Source organism: Pituophis catenifer, unplaced genomic scaffold (genome assembly GCF_029215685.1).
Source record: "Pituophis catenifer annectens isolate HBS135680 unplaced genomic scaffold, rPitCat1.0.hap2 SCAF_1, whole genome shotgun sequence".
Taxonomy (NCBI): domain Eukaryota; kingdom Metazoa; phylum Chordata; class Lepidosauria; order Squamata; family Colubridae; genus Pituophis; species Pituophis catenifer.
The window spans coordinates 345,219,331-345,240,327 of NW_027256881.1; the positions used below are offsets into that span (position 1 = coordinate 345,219,331).

The 20,997-nt window shown below is 46.4% G+C and overlaps 1 protein-coding gene across 1 annotated transcript; it reads left to right on the forward strand.

The window, feature by feature from the left end:
• Positions 1-12,557: 12,557 nt before the first annotated feature.
• On the forward strand, positions 12,558-20,743 carry LOC139308386 (cathepsin L2-like). Its single transcript, XM_070931907.1, has 7 exons — positions 12,558-12,689; positions 14,565-14,690; positions 14,942-15,100; positions 15,935-16,153; positions 17,279-17,447; positions 19,391-19,487; positions 20,554-20,743. The coding sequence occupies exons 1-7, from the start codon at positions 12,561-12,563 to the stop codon at positions 20,648-20,650; spliced, it is 996 nt and encodes a 331-aa protein (XP_070788008.1). The 5' UTR covers positions 12,558-12,560; the 3' UTR covers positions 20,651-20,743.
• Positions 20,744-20,997: the final 254 nt, after the last annotated feature.

Here is a 20,997-nt window from a genome sequence, read left to right on the forward strand (position 1 = left end):
GCCTTAGCCATGAAAGCCACCTGGGTGACTTTGGGCCGATCACCGGGAGACAGTGAGTTCTAGTCTTGCCTTAACCCTGAAAGCCAGCTGGGTGACTTTGGGCCGATCACCGGGAGACAGTGAGTTCTAGTCTTGCCTTAACCCTGAAAGCCAGCTGGGTGACTTTGGACCGATCACCAGGAGACAATGAGTTCTAGTCCTGCCTTAGCCATGAAAGCCAGCTGGGTGACTTTGGGCCGATCACCAGGAGACAATGAGTTCTAGTCCTGCCTTAACCCTGAAAGCCAGCTGGGTGACTTTGGGCCGATCACCAGGAGACAGTGAGTTCTAGTCCCGCCTTAGCCATGAAAGCCACTTGGGTGACTTTGGGCCGATCACCGGGAGACAGTGAGTTCTAGTCCTGCCTTAGCCATGAAAGCCACTTGGGTGACTTTGGGCCGATCACCAGGAGACAATGAGTTCTAGTCCTGCCTTAGCCATGAAAGCCACCTGGGTGACTTTGGGCCGATCACCGGGAGACAGTGAGTTCTAGTCTTGCCTTAACCCTGAAAGCCAGCTGGGTGACTTTGGGCCGATCACCGGGAGACAGTGAGTTCTAGTCTTGCCTTAACCCTGAAAGCCAGCTGGGTGACTTTGGACCGATCACCAGGAGACAGTGAGTTCTAGTCCTGCCTTAGCCATGAAAGCCACTTGGGTGACTTTGGGCCGATCACCAGGAGACAGTGAGTTCTAGTCCTGCCTTAGCCATGAAAGCCACTTGGGTGACTTTGGACCGATCACCAGGAGACAATGAGTTCTAGTCCTGCCTTAGCCATGAAAGCCAGCTGGGTGACTTTGGGCCGATCACCGGGAGACAGTGAGTTCTAGTCTTGCCTTAACCCTGAAAGCCACCTGGGTGACTTTGGGCCGATCACCAGGAGACAATGAGTTCTAGTCTTGCCTTAACCCTGAAAGCCAGCTGGGTGACTTTGGACCGATCACCAGGAGACAGTGAGTTCTAGTCCTGCCTTAGCCATGAAAGCCACTTGGGTGACTTTGGACCGATCACCAGGAGACAATGAGTTCTAGTCCTGCCTTAGCCATGAAAGCCAGCTGGGTGACTTTGGGCCGATCACCGGGAGACAGTGAGTTCTAGTCTTGCCTTAACCCTGAAAGCCACCTGGGTGACTTTGGGCCGATCACCAGGAGACAGTGAGTTCTAGTCCCGCCTTAGACATGAAAGCCAGCTGGGTGACTTTGGACTAATCACCCGGAGAGGATGAGTTCTGGAATTAATGAGAAACTTTCCAACAGTAAAGACAATTAACCAGTGGAACATCCTGCCTCTAGAAGTTGTGGGTCCTTCATTACTGGAGATTTTTAAGAAGAGACTGAACTATCACTTGTCTGACATGGTATAGGATCTCCTGCTTGAGCATGGGGTTGGACTAGAAGACCTCCAAAGGCCCTTCCAGCTCTATTCTGATTGATTAATTGACTCTACATAGACTTTCTCCTGAACGCTCTTTGCTCAGCCTGGCCTTAATGTCTCTCAGTCGTGCATTTATTACTGTCGTAAATGAATCCTTTGTCGTTCACCTCTTCTCGTTCCTTACTTTCCTCGTGTTAATCCTCAGCAGAGCTACGGTTCCTGAGGGTTTCTTCACCCATTTTAATAATCACACTCATTAGCAATCCCTCTGGGCGACACGGTGCTCTCTTTTATTGCTTTTTTAAACATCGTCAGCTGTCGGAATTGTTCCGGAGCTGAGCAAGGTTTCGAAAACGTGTCTCGTAAGTCAATTACAACTTCCCTCGAGAGATATTTGGCATACGGATTGAGTTATCTGGAAGCTGTGATAACGACAGTCAAGGCAGATAGGGGAAAGTGGGTGGGGAATATAAAGAAAGCCAAACTAATCATCATTAAGTATGTCCACCAGCTATAGAACTGGCAAGGGGGATTATTAGAGGGGTGACGAGCGTCTGCCTTTTAGGATCAACCGTCGAGAGGAAAACAACTGACACCCGGCTTCTGAAGAACATTTTGTGGGGAAAAAAATTGAAAATTGACGGCGAGGATAGAAACAACATTTTAGATCTGACTTGATTGGTTTGCTTTCGTTGGCGATTGAGCCAGGGGTGAAATGCTCCCGGTTCGGACCGGATCGCCCGATCCGGTAGCGATGGAGGCAGTTGGTTCGGAGAACCGGTAGCAAAAATCCCTCCCCCCCATTGCCCAGCTGAGCCACGCAATCATCAGAGGCTTTTTTTTTTAATTTTTAAGAGCATTTTTTCTACAACCTCTTCGGCTGAAAAAATGCTTTTAAAAGGTAATAAAAAAAGCCTCTGATGATCGCGTGGCTCAGCTGGGATCATCAGAGGCTTTTAAAAGCATTTTTTCTACAACCTCTTCAGCGGAAGAGGTTATAGAAAAAAATGTTTTTAAAAGGAAAAAAAGCCTCTGCCGATCAGGCAAGTCAGCTGGGATCGTCAGAGGCTTTAAAAGCATTTTTTTTACAACCTCTTCAGCGAAAGAGGTTGTAGAAAAAATGGTTTTAAAAGTAAAAATTAAAAAAAAAAAGTTGGCCACGCCCATTCAGTCATATTAAACCCCCACCACCAAGCCACGCCCACAGAACCGCTAGTAACAAATTTTACATTTCACCACTGGATTGAGCCAAATGAATGGATTGATAGGTCGTCCTGGACTTGGAATAGTTCATTTAGTGACCGCTCGATAGTTCATTTAGTGACTTTGAATGGTCACTAAATGAACTATTCCAAATCCAGAACGACCTATCAATCCATTCGCTTGGCTGAATCTCCAAGGAAAGCAAACCAATCAAGTCAGATCTAAAATAAAAACCACACTGAAAAGGGAACTTGGACCGTTTTTCACACTTATTTATTTATTTATTTATTTATTTCATTCAATTTGTATCCCGCCCTTCTCCTAGTGGACTCAGGGCGGTGCACAGCCAGAACTAAAACACATACCAATACAAAATTTAAAATTTTTAAAAGAATTACATGACTTTGGCCCAACATTTAAAACATTCAAACTAAAACCCATTGACAATTTAAAAATTTGCTTAGCGCATTGTAAGCCGCCCTGAGTCTCCGGAGAAGGGCGGCATATAAATCAAATTTAAAAAAAGGGGGGGGGGTTTCATGCCAGCCCTGCTTGATGGAAAAGAAAAGTTTTTAGGGCATGGCGAAAGGCCCGGAGATCCGATATCCTTCGTATCAAATCGTTCCAGAGGGCAGGAGCTGCCACAGAGAAGGCCCTCCCCCTGGGGATCGCCAGCCGACACTGCCTGGCTGACGGCACCCTGAGGAGTCCCTCTCTGTGGGAGCGTACTGGTCGGTGGGAGGCTATCGGCTATCTTGCAGCATCCCCATGGCCAAAATTCAGAGGCTTGGCAACTGACTCATATTTATGATGCTTGGACTGGTTTAGGGGTCACGTGATCCCCTTTTGCGACCTCCTGACAAGCAAAATCAAGGGGGAAGCCAGATGCACTTAAACAACTGGGTTTATTTATTTATTTATTAGTTCGATTTATATGCCGCCTTTCTCTGGAGACTCAGGGCGGCTTACAATGCGTTAAGCAATAGCCTTCATACTTTTTGTATATACCTGCTTAGTAGGGCTTTTGCCCCGCCACCCCCCCAAGCGGTGTTCTTTTTTATACAAAATCAGCTTATTGCCCCCACAATCCGGGTCCTCATTTTACCTACCTCGGGAGGATGGAAGGCTGAGTTAACCTTGAGCCTGGTGAGATTTGAACTTGCCAGTAATTGCAGGCAGCTGGTGCTAGTTAACAGCACTTTAGTCTGCTGCGCCACCAAGGCTAACTTAACGACTGTGGCCAGAAAGGTTGTAAAATGGAACAAAATTCACATGACACATTTTCACTTTGCAGCAGAAATGTTGAGCTCAACTGTGGTCGTAAGGTGAGGACTACCTGTATAATGGTCCAATTCAGTGAAAAGCAATTACGCACATTAACAGAGGTGGGGTGAAATCTAAAATTTGTTACTACCGGTTCTGTGGGCGTGGCTTGGTGGTGGTGGGGGTAATGTGACTGGGTGGGCTTGGCCAACTTTTTTTTTTTTTTACTTTTAAAGCGTTTTTTCTACAACCTTAAGAGGTTGCAGAAAAAAATGCTTTTAGAAGCCTCTGACGATCAGGCAACTCAGCTGGGATCACCAGAGGCTTTTAAAGGCATTTTTTTTCCTACAACCTCTTCAGCTGAAGAGGTTGTAGAAAAAATGCTTTTAAAAGCCTCTGATGATCACAGCTGAGCCGCGCGATCATCAGAGGCTTTTTTTTTTTTACTTTTATAAGCATTTAAAAGCATTTTTTCGGCTGAAGAGGTTGTAGAAAAAATGCTTTTAAAAGCCTCTGATGATCACAGCTGAGCCGCGCGATCATCAGAGGCTTTTTTTTTTTACTTTTATAAGCATTTAAAAGCATTTTTTCGGCTGAAGAGGTTGTAGAAAAAATGCTTTTAAAAGTAAAAAAACAGCCTCTGATAATCACGCGGCTCCGCTGGGCATGGCGGGGGGGGGGGGGGGCGCAGGGATTTTTGCTACCGGTTCTCTGAACCACCCGCCGCCATCGCTACCGGATCGGGCGAGCCAGTCCGAACTGGGAGCATTTCACCCCTGGTTGAAAGGGACCTTGGAGGTCTTACAGTCCAACCCACTGCTCAAGCAGGAGACCCTATGCCAGTGATGGCTAACCTTTTTGCCATCACGTGCCAGCAGCGGGGGGGGGGGAAGGGAGTGTCACGCACATGCGTGCCCACATCCATAATTCTATGTGCCCCGCCCCTGCGCATGTGTGTGCAACCCCCCTTCCCCCCTGCTCTTGGCATGCGATGGCACGTTTCTCTCTCTCCCCCCTCCAGGCTCCAGAGCCTTTCTAGGAGCTTGGGGAGGGTGAAAACAGCCTTCCCCACCCCCTGGAGGACCTCTGGAGGTCGGAAACGGCCTGTTTGCCAACTTCCAGTGGGCCCAGAAGGCCCGTCTTTTGCTCTCCCCAGCCTCCAGAGCTTTTCTATGAGCCTGGGGAGGGCAAAAACGGCCTTCCCCACACACACCCCGGAGGCCCTCTGGAGCAGGGGTGGGTTCTAAAATTTTTTACTACCGGTTCTGTGGGCGTGGCTTATTTTGTGGGTGTGGCTTGGAGGTCATGTGACTAGGCGGGCGTGGCTAGCTGGTCAGAGTCATTTCTGGAAGGTCCTCGCACTTACGACCAGTCCTCGCACTTACGACCCGACTCATTTGTTTGCTTTTAACATTGATCAGCTGTAGGGCGGCCCTTTGAAGCCCCACGGCAAGAGTTTAAACAGTTTTTTTCCCTGTAGTTATCAGCTGGGACTCAGGAGGCAGCAATAGATTGGGGGTGGGACCAAATAAAACATAAGAATAACGTGGGGGGTGGGGGGGGTGGGAGGGCAGGGGGGGAGAACTGGTTCGGTGATGTCATATCGTCACCGCTACCGGCTCGGCCGAACCGGACCAAACCGGGAGGAACCCACCACTGCTCTGGAGGCAGGAAACAGCCTGTTTCCCTACTTCCAGTGTGCCCAGAAAGCCCAAAAATCAGCTGGCTGGCGCACACATGCGCACTGGAGCTGAGCTCGCGTGCCCACTAATATGGTTACGCGTGCCACCTGTGGCACGCGTGCCATGGATTCGCCATCATGGCCCTATGCCATTTCAGACAAATAGTTGTCCAATCTCTTCTTAAAAACCTCCATTGGTGGAGCACCTACAACTTCTGGAGGCAAGCTGTTCCACTGGTTAATTGTTCTCACTGTTAGGAAATTTCTCCTTAGTTCTTGGTTGCTTCCCTCTTTGATTACTTTCCGTCCTTTGCTTCTTGTCCTGCCGTCAGGTGCTTTGGACAATAGGGTGACCCCCTCTTCTTTGTGGCAGCCCCTCAAATATTGAAGGACTGCTATTGTATCAACCCCTATTCCTTCTTTTCATTAAATTAGACATACCGAATTCTTCAATTCATATGAAGACCGATGGCTATCCTTAAGCAACTGTGCCCCACCGCAGACCAAAGACAGAATTGAGGGGAGGTTTTCCAGAGGTGGGATTCAGCCGGTTCGCACCACTTCGGGAGAACCGGTTGTTAACTTTCTGAGCAGTTTGGCAAACTGGTTGTTGGACGAAATCATTAGGGCAGAGAACCGGTTGTTAAATTACTTGAATCTCACTGAGGTTTCCCCTGCTGGCCGGAGACACCGAATGGAAGGGGAGATCACCACTGCTTTGCCATTGTCCCTGCTGACGCTTTCCTACGGCCATGTCGTAAACCAGTAGGCCCGATAGGCCGCTAATCAGGACAAAAAAAAGGGGCAAAGAAGAGCAACTAAGATGATTAAAGGCATGGAGCCTAAAACAGTTGCAGGCATTGGGTATGTCTAGTTTAATGAAAAGAAGGACCAGGGGTAACATGATAGCAAGAGTTTTACGGTAATATTTGAGGGGCTCAAACTTATTCTCCAAAGCCCCTGAAGGCAGGACAAGAAGCTGAAGGGAAACAATAATAAGGATATAATAAATAATACTAGATTCTGTAACCATTAGGTTCCTGTAATACATATATGCCTTTATATTTGTATCTCCTGTAACAAACATATTCTGTTATTAGGCCTCTGTAATGTATCTGGTATTTGTCAAACATATGTCCCTGCCATTTGACCTGAACCCATATCAATCTTCTCCCTGTTTTTTCTTGTGCCATCTAAGAGCATGGTACGTATCTCCAAGGGATAATTTACACCTCAGCCCTAATTTATGTTTGATCTGGATAAACTCCTGTCTTCCAGAGCCAGGGAGCTAAGTGGCCAATTGGGTAAACAAAGAAATGCTTAAGATAAAACTAATTGGGAAGTTTCTATTCCCCCTTGCAGGGCAACAAGGAATACACAACCCTAAATTAGGAGGCCAGAATTGGGTACTAAGCTGACGTCTCTGAGGGTATAAAAGGACGCCATACCTTCCCCAAGGTGTGGCTATCTCCTCGCATGCACTGTATCTGTATGTTCTGGATATAGTTCCACCCAGTATTTTGTTTTTGGCCATAAATAAAATCTGGTTTTTTTTTTTTTGCAAGCCTCGTCTTGAGTCTCTCTTTTTGGCATTCTGGTGACTCAAGTGTATTTTGGGACCTTACAAAGCAAAGGATGGAAACTAACCAAGGAGAGAAGCCACCTGGAATTAAGGAGAAATTTCCTCACAGTGGGAACAATTAATCCAGTGAAACGACTTGCCACTAGAAGTTGTGGGTGCTTCATCACTGGAGGCTTTAAAGAAGAGATTGGAGAACCATTTGCCTGAAATAATACAGGGTCTCCCGCCTGAGCAGGGGGTTGGACTAGAAGACCTCTGAGGTCCCTTCCAACTCTGTGATTCTGTTAAATTCACCTCCAAGGTCCCTTGCAAATCTGTTATTCTGATCTCTTATTCTGATTGCTAAACTGGGCTTGACAGGCCTCTAATCTGATTCTGACTCATTATCATTAAAGCTCTTTGGTCACAACACCACAAACGATCCGAAGCTGTGCATTAAAGAAGCAGATAAGGGTGGAATGAAAGATAACCATCAAGCAGTTAAGATTGGGGTGGCACTGAAAGTGAAGAGAACCACCAGATCCTCTATCTTCTTTTAGTCACTAAGTGGGACCTTCGATGAAGAGTCCTTCAGTTGATTGCAGGTAGCTCTCGATGTAGGATCACCACCGAGCCCAAAATTTCTGTGGTTAAGCGAGACATCTGTTCAGTGAGTTTCGCTCCATTGTACAGCCTTTCCCGCCACAGTTTTTAAGCAGAATCACTGCCGTTGTTAGAGTTAGCAACACGGATGTTACTGTAAGTGAATCCGTTCAATTCAGAATAGAGTTGGGAGGGACCTTGGAGGTCCTCTAGTCCAATCCCCTGCTCAATCTGATCACATGACCTCACCGGGATACTTTATCTTTCTCCTTCTGTCCTGGCCACTTTTTACAGAGGCACAACTGAGGGTGTTTTAACAAACTGCGTCACGGAATGTCTACGGAGATTCTCAGTCATCCAGATCATGGTTCTCCCAAAAGTGTATTTTTTCAAGAGGCAACTGGACTTTCTGGTTTTTCCTTGAAGACGTTTCGCTTCTCATCCAAGAAGCTGCTCTTATTGCGTCATCAGATAACCGCCTGACCGCCCTGTTTAGGGCGACCTGCTCCCTGCTCCACCAGGAAGCGCAGGAGGACCCCTTGGAGGGAAGAGCCGAGGACTTTGTTCAGTATCTGTATGACAAAATCACTCAGATTCGGGAAGATCTGGACTCCGACTGCGTAGTTTCAGGAGGGATGACTGAGGCAGGTCTTGAGAATGTTATCTGGGATGAGTTTGATCCTGTGACTCCTGAGGACGTGGACAGGATTCTGGGTGGACTGAATGCGACCACATGTTTATTGGACCCGTGCCCCTCCTGCTTAGTGCTGGCTTCCCGGGAGGTGACACGAGGCTGGCTCCAGGGGATTATAAATGCTTCGTTGGGTGAGGGTGACTTCCCCGCCACCTTGAAAGAGGCGGTGGTGAGGCCTCTCCTCAAGAAGCCTTCCCTGGACCCAGCAGTGTTGGTTAATTATCATCCAGTCTCCAACCTTCGCTTTGTGGCGAAGGTTGTCGAAAGTGTGGTTGCACGACAGCTCCCCCAGCACCTGGATGAAACGACATATCTGGATCCGTTCCAGTCGGGCTTCAGGCCTGGGTACAGCACGGAAACAGCATTGGTCGCGTTGGTTGATGATCTCTGGAGGGCTCGGGACAGGGGTTGCTCCTCTGTCCTGGTCCTGTTAGACCTCTCAGCGGCTTTTGATACCATCGACCATGGTATCATGTTGCACCGGTTGAAGGGGCTGGGGGTGGGGGGCACCGTTCTGCGGTGGTTCTCCACCTACCTCTCTGACCAGTCGCAATCTGTGTTGACAGGGGGGCAGTGGTCGACCCCGAGGTGCCTTGTTTGTGGGGTGCCACAAGGGTCAGTCCTCTCGCCCCTTCTATTCAACATTTATGTAAAGCCGCTGGGTGAGATCATCCGTGGCTGTGGGGTGGAATTCCATCAGTACGCTGACGACACCCAGCTGTACATCTCCATCCCGGGCCACCCCAACAATGCCCTTGAAGTGATGTCCCAGTGCCTGGAGGCCGTGCGGGCCTGGATGGGGAGAAACAGGCTCCAACTCAACCCTTCCAAGACCGAGTGGCTGTGGCTTCCGGCGTCCCGATATAGCCAGCTGGTGCCATCCCTGGCTATTGGGGGCGAATCACTGGCCCCCACAGAGAGGGCTCGCAACTTAGGCGTCCTCCTGGACGCATGGTTGTCTTTAGAAGAGCATATGATGGCTGTGGCCAGGGGGGCTTTTTATCAGGTTCGCCTGATACGCCAGTTGTGTCCCTTTCTGGATCGGGACTCCCTACGCACGGTCACTCAAGCACTCATCACTTCCCGCCTGGACTACTACAATGCTCTCTACATGGGGCTCCCCTTGGGGTGCACCCGAAGGCTGCAGTTGGTCCAGAATGCAGCCGCGCGGGGGATTATGGGAGCGACGGGGTGCTCACATATAACACCTCTCCTGCGCGAGCTGCATTGGCTTCCTGTGGTCTTCCGGGTGCACTTCAAGGTGTTGGTGACCACCTTTAAAGCACTCCATGGCTTAGGGCCGGGGTATTTGCGAGACCGCCTTCTGCCACCAATAGCCTCCCACCGACCGGTTCGCTCGCAGAGAGAGGGCCTCCTCAGGGTGCTGTCGGCCAGACAGTGTCAGCTGGCAACCCCCAGGGGGAGAGCCTTCTCTGTGGCAGCACCTGCCCTCTAGAATGACCTGCCCCCTGAGATATGCACGATATCAGACCTCCGGACTTTTCGTCGGGCCCTGAAGACACACTTGTTCCATCTAGCTGGGCTGGCTTGATCCCATGCTCTCAGTTTTTTAATCGAATTCGGTTTTAATTGGGTTGTTTTAAATTTGGGCCAAAATTATTTAATTGTTTTTTAAAATGTTTTTAAATTTTATATGCTATGTTTTATCCTGGCTGTACACCGCCCTGAGTCCCGCAGGAGAAAGGCGGTATAGAAATAAAATAAAATAAATAAATAAATAAAATTCACAATCAAATATCTCAATTCTCTATTATATGTTTCTGGCAAAATCCCTAATAAAAAAATCTCTGGTTTAAAATCTATATGTTTTTTTATCATTTTTTCCAACTATGTGTGGATTTTAGTCCAGTATCTTTTAGTTTCTACACATTTCCACCACATATGGTAATATGAGCCCGGTGTCTGATGACATTTCCAACACTTTTCAGATGTACTTCCCGTGATTTTGATTCTGTGCCTCTGTTTAACAAGTGACATTCTGTAGTTTACAACCTTTGCTATGCAATTTGCAAATAAGCATATGTTTTGCTATGCACAGTGAAATTTGAACACTGGTAGCTGTCGGATGATTTATTCTCAAAAGATCTTGGGAAAAACTAAGGGACTGGGAATTATATTCCCTTCAATTTCCCTTTAATAAACTCTTTTCTTTCAGTTGCACCAAGTTCAGCAACACTTTTGTGGTTGCTGTCAAAAGTGCCATCTGACAACTTGACGTACGACATGCAACACTTTCATTACACATAATGCTTCCCCACTGCGTTCAGTCACTCCAAATGACTCTGTCCAGGCCTCTTGGAATGATCTTCCACGATCTGTTTTTGCTTTTTTTTGCAAATGGGATGGGGGAGGGAGGGAGGTGTGATCTATACATGAAGTCTGCTGTTGGGCAGAAAGCAACTTGGCATGGCAACGGTGCACGTGCCCACAGAGATGGCTCTGTGTGCCACCTCTGACACGTCTGCCATAGATCAGTGGTAGGGGGGGTAATGTGCCATAGGTCAGTGGGGGGGGAGTAATGTGACTGGGTGGACGTGGCCAATTTTTAAAAAAAAAACTTTGAAAACCATTTTTTCTACAACCTCTTCGGCAAAGTGGTCTAAAGCACCCTGTTATTAACACAGCTGCCTGCAATTACTGCAGGTTCGAATCTCACCAGGCTCAAGGTCGACTCAGCCTTCCATCCTTTCTAAGGTAGGTAAACTGAGGACCCAGATTGTGGGGGCAATAAGCTGACTTTGTATAAATATACAAAAGTATGAAGGCTATTGCTTAATGCATTGTAAGCCGCCCTGAGTCTCCGGAGAAGGGCGGCATATAAATCAAATTAAAAAAAAAAAAGAGATTGTAAAAAAAATGCTTTCAAAAGGCTCTGACGATCCCAGCTGAGTCGCCTGATCATCAGAGGCTTTTTTTTTCTTTTAAATGCCTCTGACGATCCCAGCTGAGTTGCCTGATTGGCAGAGACTTTTTTTTAAAAAAGCCTCTGCTGATCAGGCAACTCAGCTTGGATTGTCAGAGGCTTTTAAAAGGAAAAAAAAAAGCCTCTGATGATTGTGCGGCTCAGCTGGGCATGGAGGGGGGGGGGCGGTCAGGGATTTTTGCTACCAGTTCTCTGAACCACCTGCCTCCATCGCTACTGGATCGGGCGATCCGGTCCGAACCGGGAGCATTTCACCCCTGCCATAGGTTCACCATCACAGTGCTAGGCAAAACCCGTAGAACATAGGTCCGGAAAAGCTCAATCGAAAGGCTTAATAACATCATTCGTTATAAAATGGCTCACGGTTGAAGAACCCAACCCTCCGTTGCTCAAATAAAGGTGGACCCACAATTGACATTTTCTGCCCACAGTTAATAACAACTGCGGTTGATTTTGAATCCCCCTGCTTGTGGGTGGAAGGAGCAGGGTGGAGCAGCATATGCTTCTCGGAAGGACCAAGATAGACAGAAAAACTAGATGGAAATCAAATATGAAATTTATCTCCTTAAAAGTGTCGCAACCACCGAAAGCCACGGAATTTTCCAGAAACAGGAGATACAAATCAGATCAGCAGTCTGAATAGGGGTGTGGGGAGTGGGTTGCAGCTGTTTGGCTGTGGTCACTTTCCCCAATATAAGAGGCCCCCAAAGAGAGAGATTTAAAAGAGCATTATCTGATTGCAGCAAAAAACATCCGTTTCTGGAGATATCTAGAGATACGGTGGGCATTCCCTTGCCAGTGTCCGTTAAAGGCAGTGGGGAGTGGCAATTTGATACTGTCTGCCTTTATATAAAAAGGGGGCAGCTGCAGTTTGGTTTTAACAACTGCCTCTTCGCCTTCCGCTTGAGGTGAGGTCTCTGTTTTCTTGCTAAAGTCCACTCTGTGTAGCTCTTACAAAGCCACACTTTTATTTTTCCAGTTGCCGTTAGATTAGGCTCTCCAAATATTTCCGAGGTACTTATTGGGTCCGTGTATTTATTGATTTATTTATTAGCAGTAATTTATATAGAATTGTTTGATCATCCAAGGTCAGGGATGGGGAAGCTGTAGCCCACCAGTTCTTGCTGGCTTGCAAATCTTAAGAATTCATGCCCCATTAATGCTGTTCTCTGCTTCTCTTCCTTCTCCTAGAGAAAGACAATGTTGTCCATCTCGGTGGTGTACCTGGCCTGGCTGTTCTCCCTGAGGACCTTGTCCACAGCGCTGGATCCGACCCTGGAAGGGACATGGAGAGACTGGAAGGCCACTCACGGTAAAGAATACGCCTTGGTGAGTTTGCTCCACCAGAAGTCCAATCAATCAATCCGAATAGAGCTGGAAGGGACCTTGGGGGTCTTCTAGTCCAGCCTTCTGCTCAAGCAGGAGACCCTACAGTTTACCATGTCAGACAGGTGACTGTCCTTTCTGTCCTTATTCAATTAGAATAAGAGAACAGAAAAACAGATTTGCAAGGGACCCTGGAGGTCTTCTAGTCCAATCCCCTTCTCAGGCAGGAAACCCTATACTATTTCAGGCAAATGGTTGTCCAATCTCTTCTTTAAAGCCTCCAGTGATGAAGCACCCACAACTTCTAGTGGCAAGTCATTTCAATGCTTAATTGTCCTTGCTGTCAGGAAGTTTCTCAATTCCAGGTTGCTTCTCTCCTTGGTTAGTTTCCATCCATTGCTTCTTGTCCTGCCTTCCAGGGATGAAGCTCTCACAACTTCCGAATGCAATTTCTGTTCCATGGGTTGATTGTTCTCACTGTCAGGAAATTTCTCCTTATTTCTAGATTGAATCTCTCCTTGATCAGTTTCCATCCATTATTCCTTATCCTGCCTTCAGGTGCTTTGGAAAATAGCCTGACCCCTTCCTCTCTCTCTCTCTCTCTGTTTAAAAAGTTTTTTATTTTTATTTCTCATAAACACATTTACATGTACAGTCATTTATCTATCATTTTTCATTCATCTTATCTTTTAACTTTCATTTTTCATTTTTACTTTTTCGGGGCTGCTCTTTTACCCTTAACCTTTACTCCAACCTTTCTTCTTCTCCTCCCTTTCTCTTCCTCCCTTTTTCTCTTCCTACTTTCTTCTTTTTCTCCTCCTTCTCTCTTCTACTTCCCCTGCCCTTCCCCCACTCCTCTCTTCTTCCCCCCTTCTAACCTTCTCTTCTACTCCTCTTTCCTCTCCCTTTTCTTCCTCTCCTTTTCCCTTTCTTCTTTCTCCTCTCCTCTCTTCTCCCTGCCTCTCTCTCTACTCCTTCCCCTCTCTCCTGTTGTTTCCCTTTTCGGTTCAATCTAAAGTGAAATTCGAGCAGCCCCGATTTTCTAATTATCTTTATTCTCATTTCAATTTTTTATTCAATTCATATTTATTTTTATTTCATCATTTGTGTACATTTTTATAATATTTCACTTTTTTCTCTCCCCCCCCACTTTCTCCTTTTACTTGGCATCATCTGGGTATCTATTTTTTTAATTGTTTTCTCCCATCTGTTCTCTATCTATTTTATCCCTCTACCCTTATTCATATTTCCTTTCTAATCAATCATAATTTTTTTTCCCATGTCTTGAAATACATCGACTCCTCTTTATTCTCAATGTTAATCAATTGATTTCTGCACATTCTAAAATTTTCTTTATAATTTCTCCTTCCAACGGGATTTTATCTGCTTTCCAATTTTGTGCAAATACAATTCTAGCCACTGTTATTATATGAATTATCAAATATGTATCTTCTTTACTGTAATTCTCTGGTAAAATTCCCAGTAAGAATATCTCTGGCTTTAACTCTATATGTTGCTGCAACATTCCCTCTAACCATGTTTGTATTTTCACCCAATAATGTTTTGCTTCTTTAGACCCCTTCCTCTCTGTAGCAGCCCCTCAAATATTGGAAGACTGCCATCATGTCTTCCCTGGTCCTTCTCTTCTGGCAATGTTTATAAAGTTACTTTCTGCTATCTGTCTTCAGACAGAGTTTGTGAGGAATAATGTCTGGTATATTAAGTAGAAATGGAAAGGGCTTTTGGTCCATTCCTGGGCGATTGAATTCTAGTTTGGGAAACCTTTTACGGAAGAGAAGAACGTGAGTTCTAGATCTTCTAGGTGCCACTTGTTTAGGCAGATGCGACTAAGGGATCTTCTTGATCTTGGCTTCCCAGGAAGAGGAAGAATCCTATCGAAGAGCCGTGTGGGAGGAAAATTTGCAGATGATCCAAGATCATAACAGCCAGGCTGACCGAGGAAAACACTCCTACAAGCTCGGGATGAATCACTTTGGGGATATGGTAAGTCTGGATCAGGGCTAGTTTGATTTATTTACTAGACATAGTCACCCACCCAGCCAGTTTTTGTTGCCTAAGGTGGGACTAGAACTCACTGTCTCCTAGTGATTGTCCCAAAGTCACACAGCTGATTTTCATACTTAAGGCAGTACTAGAACTCACAATTTTCTTGCTTCTAGCCTGGTGCCTTAACCACTAGACCAAACTGGCTCCGGTAACTGATGTTTGAAATTCATACTCTTTGCAATCCTCAGACTAATGAAGAGATTAACAAGAAGCTGTACTGCTTGCTTCCTGACTTGGATCTTGCGTCTCAAAAGAACATAGTCACTTTCAAATCCTCAGAAAACCTGCAGATTCCCTTGCGGGTGGACTGGCGAGCCAAAGGTTTTGTGACTGAGGTCAAAGATCAGGTGGGTGAATGGTTCTGACAAGCCATGAATTGAGGACTGATGCAGAGATGCTTTCTAAGGAAAAGGAAGGAGTTATGATTTGCCTATTTAGACCCAAGTCAGAATTTGATGGCTTCATGAAAACTTGAAACTAAGTTATTTCCTCTCTTAGTTGAATCTCTGAAGCTTCAATCTTGTCGGAACTCTTATATCAACAGAGAACACCTCTAGCACTGATCATGTTACCTAGTTGGGTAATGAAACGTTTGCAAGAAAATACCTAAGCTCAGAAAGTACCAAGGACCCCACAGTCTTCCTCCTCCTCCTCCTCCTCCTCCCTGTAATCTGCTCCTTTTCTCCACAAACCCTCACTCCCTTCTAGCACTGATCATGTTACTTAGTTGGGTAATGAGACATCTGCAAGAAAATACCCAAGCTCAGAAAGTACCAAGAACCCAGTCGTTCTCCTCCTCCTCCTCCTCCCTGTAATCTGCTCCTCCACTCCACAAACCCCCACTCCCTTCTAGCACTGATCATGTTACTTAGTTGGGTAATGAGACATCTGCTCAAACCCCATCAAACTCGGAGAGCACCAAGAACCTCACAGTCCTCCTCCTCCTCCTCTTCCAAACCCAACTCTGGTCTAGCACTGATGATGTTACCTAGTTGAGTAATGAAAGGTCTGCAAGAGCTCAGAGAGCACCAAGGAAGCCCTCGTTCCAACCCTAAGCCGTTCTTCTATCGGAACTCATACCTTACCCAGCTGCCTACTACCAAAAACTGAGAACAAGTCATTTGTGAAAGGAACATTAATTGGGTTGCTCTGTGGATCACTGCAGCTTTGTTTTTCCACAGGGTGAGTGTGGCTCTTGCTGGGCCTTCAGTGCCACCGGAGCTCTGGAAGGCATGTATTTCAAGAAGACGGGGAAGCTGATCTCGCTGAGCGAACAAAATCTTATGGACTGTTCTAAGGAGAATCATGGGTGCCAGGGTGGACTTATGCCCCAAGCTTTTGCATCTGTACACGAGCAACAAGGGATCAATTCAGAGGAAAGCTACCCATATGATGGAAAGGTAATTCTCTATGTGTTCCTGTGCATGCTTCAAACTATAGCTGGTTTACTTTGCTTTGGCTACTTTGGCTAGTTAGCAATGGCACTAGCAACAGCACTTAGACTTATATATCGCTTCACAGTGCTTTTACAGCTCTCTCTAAGAGGTTTACAAAGTCAGCCTCCTGCCCCCAACAATCTGGGTCCTCATTTTACCCACCTCGGAAGGATGGAAGGCTGAGTCGACTTTGAGTCTGTCAGGATCGAACTCCAGGCAGCGGGCAGAGTTAGCCTGCAATACTGCCTTCTAACAAGTGGGAGGGAGGGAGGGAGGAAGCAAGCAAGCAAGTAAGCAAGCAATAGCACTTATATATCAGTTATATAGTGCTTTTACAGCCTTCTCTAAGCGGCTCTAAGCAGTTTACAGAGTCAGCCTATTGCCTATTGCCTATTCTGTTCTATTCTATTCTATTCTATTCTATTCTATTCTATTCTATTCTATTCTATTCTATTCTATTCTATGGAATGGAATGGAATGGAATGGAATGGAATGGAATGGAATGGAATGGAATGAGCTGAGGTGGCGCAGTGGTTAGAGTGCAGTACTGCAGCTACTTCAGATGACTGCTAGTTCAGCAGATCAGCGGATCAAATCTCACCGGCTCAAGGTTGACTCAGCCTTCCATCCCTCCGAGGTGGGTAAAAGAAGGACCCAGATTGTTAGGGAGCAATAGGCTATTTAGTATACTGTCTTTGGTGTAAGCTGCCCAGAGTCCTTGGAGAATGGGCGGCATAGAAATATGACTAATAATAATATTCTATTCTATTCTATTCTATTCTATTCTATTCTATTCTATTCTATTCTATTCTATTCTATTCTATTCTATTCTTCTATTCTATTCCGCTTGAGCAGGGGGCTGGACTAGAAGACCTCCAAGGTCCCTTCCAGCTCATTCATTCTATTCATTCCATTCTATTCTATTATTCCATTCCATTCCATTCCATTCCATTCCATTCCATTCCATTCCATTCCATTCTATTCTATTCTATTCTATTCTATTCTATATGACCTCCCAAGATCCCTTCCAACTCTGTTATTCTATATTCTCTTTGGGACTAACCGTGGTCGCTCTTTATTTTTCTGCAGGACGATTATAGTTGTCGTTATGAAGCTGAGAATTCTATCGCTTCGTGTTCCAGCATGGGACTCATCCTGACAGGAGACGAAAAGGCCCTACTGCAGGCGGTGGCCACGATTGGCCCGATTTCTGTCGCAGTGGATGCCGGGAGCACTGAGTTTCACTTTTACAAGTCGGGTAAGGTTCCTGCGGAATAGGAAGGAATGGGGGGGGGCTCTTGCATTTCAACTTTGAATGTTCCTTTGATTACCTTGATTGGCTGATACTCAATGCCCTCATCTAAATAAGAGCCTTGGTGGGGCAGCAGACTAAAGCACTGTTAAGTAACACCAGCTGCCTGCAATTACTGCGAGTTCGAATCTCATAAGGCTCAAGGTTGACTCAGCCTTCCATCCTTCCGAGGTAGGTAAAATGAGGACCCAGTTTGTGGGGGCAATAAGCTGACTTTGTATAAAAAAGAACACCGCTTGGGGGGGGGGCAAAAGCCCTACTAAGCAGGTATATAGAAAAGTATGAAGGATATTGCTTAACGCATTGTAAGCCGCCCTGAGTCTCCGGAGAAGGGTGGCATATAAATCGAACCAATAAATAAATAAATAAATAAATATTGAGTACGGAGGGTGAATACTATTCCAGCAGTGGTGGGTTTCCAATTTTTTTACTACCGGTTCTGTGGGTGTGGCTTGTTGGGCGTGGCATGGTTTAGTGGGCGTGGCTTGGTGGGTGTGGCAGAGAAAGGATACTGTAAAATCTCCATTCCCTCCCCAATCTAGGGGAAGGTTACTGCATTTTCCTTTGTTATACATCACGTTTCCTTTTCTGCAATGACAGTGTACTGTCCGTATCAAAACTCTTTTGAATACACATAATATTATACACCATGATTATAGCCATTATTCTCATAATACATACAAAATAAAACTTCACTTCTGGGCGTTCTACACAATTTAATCTGTAATCAAATGGAATCCAATAATAATAATAATATTGCTGATAGTGTTATGCTTATATATATCCATATATATCCATTTTACCTCTATTTTATTAATCATCCTAAATTATAAATTTACTAACTTCTTATTGAAAAATATCTGAAGGGCTCTACGTAAAAGCCTCTTCAGGGGTGCCTGTTTTACCTAAGCGGTGATCCAGTGGTGAAATCTAAAATTGGTTACTATCGGTTCTGTGGGTGTGGCTTGGTGGGGGGGGTGTAATGTGACTGGGTGGACGTGGCCAATTTTTAAAAAAAAAACTTTTAAAACCATTTTTTCTACAACCTCTTCGGCGAAGAGGTTGTAAAAAAAGTGCTTTCAAAAGGCTCTGACGATCCCAGCTGAGTTGCATGATCCGCTAGGCCCAAAATGGCTTAAAAAGCCTCTGCTGATCAGGCAATTCAGCTGGGATCGTCAGAGGCATTTAAAAGAAAAAAAGGGTTTTTTTTCTTTTAAAAGCCTTTGAAGATCCCAGCTGAGCCCCGCGATCATCAGAGGCTTTTTTTTATTATTTTTAAAAGCATTTTTTTTCAGCCAAAGGTTGTAGAAAAAATGCTTTTAAAAGTAAAAAAAGAAGCCTCTGATGATTGTGCACCTCCCGCCTCCATCGCGACTGGATCGGGCGAACCGGTCCGAACCAGAAGCATTTCACCCCTGTGGTGATCCCATTAAAAAGAGTAAATTCTAAGATGGAGTGACATTCCTGGCTGCCCTTTTGGAAATCCAGATGATCTGGCAAAGAAGCATGGAGCTTTCCCTTGATCAAATGTTCCAATATTTGAGGGGCTGCCACAAAGAGGAGGGGGCCAAGCTGTTTTCCGAACCACCCAAAGGACAGGCAAGAAATAACAGATGGAAACTGTACAAAGAGAGATTCACCCTGGAAATAAGGTTAAATTTCCTGACAGTGAGAACAATCAACCCATGGAACTGAAGTTGCCTTCGGAAGTTGTGGGAGCTTCATCACTGGAGGCTTTCAAGAAGAGACTGGACTGCCATCTGTCAGAAATGGTGTAGGCAGGGTCTCCTGCTTTGGGGGAAAGGGCGGGTTGGACTAGATGACCTACAAGGTCCTTTCCAACTGTTAATCTGTTATCTCTTCAATGTTTTCTCATCCTCCTTCTCTAGGTATCTTTAAAAATCCCTGGAATGGAGACCCGCACTTGTCTCATGCTATGCTGGTGGTTGGTTATAACAGCACCAAGTACTGGATTGTGAAGAACAGGTGAGGGAAGGGAAGGTCCCTAGAGGGGAACTTCTACTATTGCAGATTGTCTCAACCTTGGCCACTTGAAGATGCCTGGACTACAACTTCCAGAATTCCCCAGTCAGCAAGATTCCCTATACCCGTGATGGCGAACCTATGGCACATGCGCTGTCGCCCTAGGTCAGCTCCACCGCGCATGCATGCGCATCCTGCCGGCCAGCTGATTTTCGGGTCTCTGCAGAGATGCGTGCGCATGCATGGGGGCAGGGGGTCACGCATACATGCACAGTGGTGGGAGGGTCATGCGCACATGGGCGGGGACCGGGGAGGGAGCAGCAGCCTCCACCCACCCATTTTGGGCGTAGCAGGCCTCCTTGAGCTAGACCCAAAATAGGGCATGGGGGGTGGGGGTTGTGCGCCCATGTATGTGGGGGTGGGAGGAGCGGGGGGGTCGCACCCGCATGTGCAGGGGGCAGGGGAAGCATAGGGGGTTGCACGCGCATGTGTAGGGCAGTGGAGCGCAGCGGAGGTTGTGTGTGCATGTGCAGGGGGTCAGGGCGTGCAAGGGGAGCATTGTATTATGGGTGTGGACACACACGTACGCGCTGTTGCACGCACGCACATCAGTGGTGGGTTCCTCCTGGTTCGGCCCGGTTCTGCCAAGCCAGTAGCGGTGACGATATGACATCACCGAACCGGTTCTCTTTGTTCGGGAGCTGGGCCCTCCCACCCCCCCACCCCCCACCCCCCACCCCCCCACCCCCCACCCCCCACGTTATTCTTACCTTTTATTTGGCCCAACCCCCAATCTATTGCTGCCTCCTGAGTCCCAGCTGATAGGCTAAAAGGAAAAAAACTCTTGCCGCGGGGCTTCAAAGGGCCGCCCTACAGCTGATCAGTGTTAAAAGGCAGTGTGGTGGTAGACCGGTGCCTCCAAAAACAAATGAGTAGACCAGTGCCTCAAACAAATGAGTAGACCCGATTTCCAATGGGCCCCAGATCGGTACCAGTCCACAATCCGGGGATTGGGGACCCCTGCCCTACATGGTTTTGAAATAAATGTCTTGCATGCTTCTCTTCACAGTTGGTCACGCTTATGGGGAGACAATGGCTACATGCTCTTGGAACAGGGATCGAATCAATGCGGCATCGCCAACTTAGCTTGCTATCCCATTCCGTAACCAGCCAAGTGGACCATTTGAGAAGCAGGAGGAAAAGGCCCCCAGGAATAATCTGCAGTTTCTGAAGCTTCTGGAGAACCAGAAAAAAATAGATATATACGCTAAAAATCAATAAATGCTTTGATGCAATGCTGCCTATTATCTAATCTGACTCTTTTATGATGTGTCTGAATTTGAATGGACACCACGGTATTATCAATGCTGGCACATCTTCTTAGGGAATTCAGAATGTCTGAGGCATCTAAGATGTTAAAAGGCACCTAAAAATTTAACGGTATAGCATTTAATCTAAAGAGCATACAAAGAACGGTTGCCGGAATTGGGTATGTCTAGTTTAAGGAAAAGAA